Here is a 5,356-nt window from a genome sequence, read left to right as displayed (position 1 = left end):
TTATCAGAGTTACACCATACTTTCACAGAATAAAAGGTTAAGAGAGGATATGGAGAGTGAAATGAAAGAGAAAAAGGGTGAATCTACGGACGGCAGGACAAAGTGTTAAACCAGAATGGATGGGAGAGGTTTTCTGTTGGAGAGCGTTCGAGAGCTGCCACAATAAGACAAAAAGAAAAGAATGTAAGAGATAAATATAAGAGGCAGCTCACTGAACCGAGGTTGTGGGAGAAGACGTATCTAAATAGTAGCCGTCTCCCTCTCTTTTTCACTGTCTTTCTATTACAGCCTTGTGGGTTGACATTGAGCAGTAAGTGGGCTAGACTGAGGCGAAGAAAAGAAAAAACAAAAAGAGAAAGGTAGGAAGTAAGAAAAGACAAGAGGGAAAAAAATTAGGAAACGATTAGGAAAAGAGAAACGTTTGTTAAACACCAGCCTAAATTTAGCTGTAATACTTCTGTCCTTCTTCTAAAACGGTTTTCAGTAAATATAAAAGCCCTCGCAGCATGAAAAGTGGAGAAAGCCAGTGTCAGCAAGCACTTCAAGAACCCACAGTGAGACCGCAAGGTGAAAACAGACCACGAGCTGTTTCACTTTAAGTCATTTCGCATGCCATTGCCCTGTTTTTCAAGGAGCTATTGGAGCCAGAGAGAAATTAATGTTTTGTCAGCGGACCGGGCTGATATGAATTAACCAATTTCATATTGCATTTGGAGTAAATCTTTTATTTTGAGGTTATTTTTGAGTTACAGCCCAGTCTCGTTCACTCTTGGTAATGAATGGCTACTAAAATGTTACCCTTTTTCCATTGGTGCTGATTATTTCTTGCAGCACTGAGCTGAATCTACTGTGCCGTGGCAAATAGTGAGTTTTAAAAGATGAAGTTATCTGAATAGAAAGTAGCGAGATAAACTGAGTACTATGACAATATATAGACAACACATATTTTTCTATTGAGTTGTCTTCACAGGCCGCATGCAAAAACCAAAAATACAACTGTCCAGTTAAGACGGTTTATAGACTCTCAAAACTGGAATTTTGCTGATTTTTGTCCAGTAGCTTTGAGATTATCTATATGCCAGTATAAATGATCGTTTTGCATGTTTACACGTAAAATGTACCACTTTTCTCTGCTGGGAAAACAAACCAACACATGTTCCTATACACATTTTTATCCAACCAAACGCTCTCTAGAATGAGAACGTCCCGTCCTTAATGCCACCAGATTCTGACTAGCAATAGCAATTAGAAAATGACATCATAGATGTGACGTAAGCGAAAGGCTATTGGCTAATTTTTAAAACAGACCCTTGGATATTTCCCACCCCAACTTCCTGTTTCTCTATTTTCTGCCACTATCACAACAACACACAGCAAAGAAGGGTTATCAAATCTGACTTGCGCCTATCGCTATCAGCCTAATTAACAGATACAATCATTGACATTAGCTGTAGGACTCTATCAGCCTGGTTGTGATGGATATCACACCCCCATCTCTCCAGTCTACTTCCTAGTCATGCCACTCAAATGTTCCTTGTAACGCTGTCCAAACCCCCTCCTTCCTGATCTACACTCTTAAAAATAAAGGTGCTTCAAAAGGTTCTTCAAGCGATGCCATAGAAGAACCATTTTTGGTTCCACAAAGAACCATTAAGTCAATCTCTTTCTTACCTTTTTGTAATCTGAAGAACCTTCTTTCACCACAAAGAACCTTTTGTGAAACAGAAAGGTTCTTCAGATGTTAAAGGTTCTTTATGGAACCATTTAGACAAAAAGGTTTTTCTATGGCATCGTGAAGCACTTTTATTTTTAAGAGTGTACACTTACAAGAAAACGGTCCAGAATGGCTGAATGAATATTTAAAAGCTGCAGCCTTCTGGCTTATGGACAAGTTCCTCAAACAGAGACTGAGGGGTGAGAAGGCTTTAAAACACCAAAAGCGAAGAGAGAAACAAAAGCAAAAATAAATAAATAAATAATTACAGAGCATCCCTCGTCTTGGCTATAAGCAAGCTACATGAATGAAGCCATTACCACCTTCTGAGATGAAAAGAACAGTGAAGATCTGAGTTTAAACCCGTTACCATGCACATGCAATAATAAAGTGTGCAGTCTACCTTTCTCAGGGGGATAGATTAATTTGTGAGGTTTTATCTAGCATTTTCTCCTTTTAATGCATTTTTTGTGTGGAAGTATGAAAGACGTCAAAGTGCATAAAACACTCCCTAAAGGATTAAGATGCTGATTTTTGATTGAGGTAGTTTACACAAAGGTCTACTACATTGATCTATGCATCTATCTGCACATCTATATCTATAGATGAACTATATCTACCCACTCATCTAGCTATCTATCTACCCATCTATCTAGCCAACTACCCATCTATCTAGCAACCTACCCATCTATCTTATCTCCACTCCTACATTTATATCTTAACTATATCTATCTACCCAACTACTCATCCATTCATCCACTTACCTACCCATCCTTATCTATTGTTCAACTATAGGATCTGCCAATGCAGTCACATTTCAATAATCTAACAATAATCCATCTTAATCTCTTCCATCCAATCATTAGATCATTTTAAAACACTCTGGGTCTTTAATTCAATACAAAACTTCTAACCCTATTTTCTACAGTTTCTAACTGCGTAACCTCAAGTTTCTGTTATGCAACCGATAGTGTAATGCTAACACAAGCAGAAAGAACCTATAAAAAAAGCTCTGAATTTGGAAATGTTTGCTACGTAAAACCACTATTGTGGTCACAATATTCATTTCAAACAGAATCAAGAGCACGTTTACCCAGTTAAACACAAAAATGTTGATATTTTCTAAAGCAATCATTTGAGACAGTAAAAGCAATAATACTTACGTTGGCAGTGTCCATCTACCTCCTCGAAGCCTGGCCGGCACACACAACGGCCGATGGGCACCAGCCAACCTCCATCGGCACTGCAAAACATCCGTGGTGCCTCGAGCTCTTCCGCATCCTCCACACAAGTGCCGCGCACTTCCACCAGTGCTGAATCACCGCCCGTCACTGTGTCCGGGAACCGGGACAGATTGAGCACCGCCAGAGGACAGCGCTTATAAAAGACTCTAACCGACACCAGAGCAATGCAAGCGCCCAGGTCTTGAAACGCCAGGTACAAGCCCCTTTTACTGAGACCACTGATGTCTCGCACTTCCGTATTCAACTTCATGACACGGTCCCCAACATCGGTCTGCGTAAAGCTCTCATCAGCCGCTATAGTGTCAATCTTGACATACTGGCTCTCTCGAATGTGGCGCAAAGGTGCGGCGACGGCATTGTTGGATTCGTGATAGTACATGTTAAACGTCTCCTTACAGGTTCCAGGGACTCCCGGAAGGCTGTTGCAGTCACGTAAAGTGAATTTGATCTCCACGTAGACACGCTGTGCACCTTCTCGCTGGATAAGTCCAGTGCGCAACCAGTTGTTCTGATTGGCTTCCATTACATTGCACACCTGGTACGTCCTCATAGGAATGTTCCTCTCGTCCATAACACTGATCTCCTCCCACTGACAAACAGACAAAAAAGTCGATCAATACAAAGAGACACACATCCCTCAAAGCTTTGGTAATTGCTCTCTGTACTTTGGTTCTGAACTTTCTAGGCTCTTAGAGTGGGTTCTAAAAGATTTGGACAGACGCATGATAGGCACATTACGAGAAAAGGCATCAAGAGGAAAGTGCATTTGACAGGCAATCAGCTCAAAGTTATGAACTGAACTGTCTCAGTTGTTTTGTTCATGCACAAATCAACTCCTTGTTAATGCAGAGAAAATTGTATAATTGTGCTTTGGAAACTTCAATTGTTAAAAGGTAAAAATCAACAAAGGTGAAAACCATGAAAAATAACTTGGTTTGTTGGTTTGGCACTGACGTCAGTAAGTCTGTGGGTTAAAAATAATGGCACAAAAAGTAGCAATGTAAATCTTTCATTTCAAAAGTGTAGTATGCATATTGCTGAACATGCCTTGAACGTTTCCCCTGCTTTATAAGCACCACACAAAAGCATGAGATATTTCTCTTTACAGGCACTCGTGAATCTGAGCGTGACTACTTGTGCCAAGGCCACTATTACAATCCATCATCATCTTGTGAAAATGGATTTGAATGAATGAAACGAAAGCGTGGGTTGAGAACCAACTCCCACAGAGGAGACAGAGAATCGTTACTCAGCAGGTTGGCAAGGTTGTTCCAAATGAGACACAGGAAACTCTGAAAAGTCACAGCCTGTATGTTCACAGAGGGGAGCGGTGAGCATTTTTGAGGTTCAGAAAGATCAAGGAAAGATCAAGCATTACACTTTAAATCTGGGGTGTCAGCACTGGTTGGGGATAGAGTAGCAGTTAAAAATCTGGGCTAGTAATTAAAAGGTTTTAGGTTCAAACCCCACAAAGGACAACCATAAGATGTTACAATGGTTGTGCAACATTCAGAATTTACAATGCTTTTTCAATTCTAATCCAGTTCCTTCATTTGAATTAGAATATACAGAAAGTGAAATTTCAAAGAAACTATAAAGTTTTTTAAAAACGGTGGCCAAGACAAACTTTATATTTATAAGCCTTGAAGTTTGATGGTTTGTAGGCCTTACAGATAGCTAGAACAATAGCTAGATACATATCCAGATATCTAGAAAAACAAATTTCCCAGAGTGCATCGTCTATGTTGAATTTATTTGAATTGTTATTCTGTAAATTCCTTTTATTGGATGTTGAAACTTAAAAAAACGTTGCACTCATCCCAAAACCTGTGACAGTGGCTTCCACATTGAACTGATTTCTGGTAAAAACCTTTTGGCAAAGGTACTGTGAGAAAGACCCAAGGCAACTTTCACAAGCATAGAGCTCTTAATCATTGTTTTTTTGAGTTGATTGATCTATTTCGGCTGTGCTTTGCAGACTTTCACAGGTACTTACCCCCTCTGGTGGGTATGCTTCCCAACCCAGATCACCTGGGGTGGACATGGAGTCGAGTAGAGTAACTGTAAAAGAAAGAAAAGGACAGAGATACACAGTTAAATCAAAGTCACAGTGCTAGTATACTTAGTAGAGAACATCATATTTTTATAGTTTTATCATAAACAAAAATGGGGTTTTTATATGATGTCATGTAAAGCATGAATCATTCAAGGCTACAGTATTTCTGAATAAAATATAGACAACGGAGCTCTAGAAGTGTCAGAATCACTTGTAACAGTCTAATCAACACTTTGCATTTGAGGTTATTCATTCCAGTTTTATTTAGTTGGTACATGACATATACAGTGGATTTATTTTATCAATCTAAACCTCAATAACTTCTACAACTAGGCGCAATAA

General features: G+C 39.4%; 1 protein-coding gene across 1 annotated transcript in view; it reads right to left on the bottom strand.

Annotated features, from left to right (window-relative positions):
- Positions 1 to 5,025, bottom strand: part of ek1 (eph-like kinase 1) — a 56,301-nt gene extending 51,276 nt beyond the window's left edge. The window contains exons 1-2 of the mRNA XM_016278940.1: positions 4,955 to 5,025; positions 2,878 to 3,547 (exon numbers count right to left, since the gene is read on the bottom strand). Of these exons, the coding sequence (XP_016134426.1) occupies positions 2,878 to 3,547; positions 4,955 to 5,002 (718 nt within the window). The 5' untranslated portion in view covers positions 5,003 to 5,025. The remainder of the gene's footprint in view (positions 1 to 2,877; positions 3,548 to 4,954) is intronic.
- Positions 5,026 to 5,356: the final 331 nt, after the last annotated feature.

Source organism: Sinocyclocheilus grahami, unplaced genomic scaffold (assembly GCF_001515645.1).
Source record: "Sinocyclocheilus grahami isolate Dianchi unplaced genomic scaffold, SAMN03320097.WGS_v1.1 scaffold126.1, whole genome shotgun sequence".
Classification (NCBI taxonomy): Eukaryota; Metazoa; Chordata; class Actinopteri; order Cypriniformes; family Cyprinidae; genus Sinocyclocheilus; species Sinocyclocheilus grahami.
The sequence above is the reverse complement of the archived record's forward strand: the minus strand, read 5'-3'. Positions and strand labels throughout refer to the sequence as shown.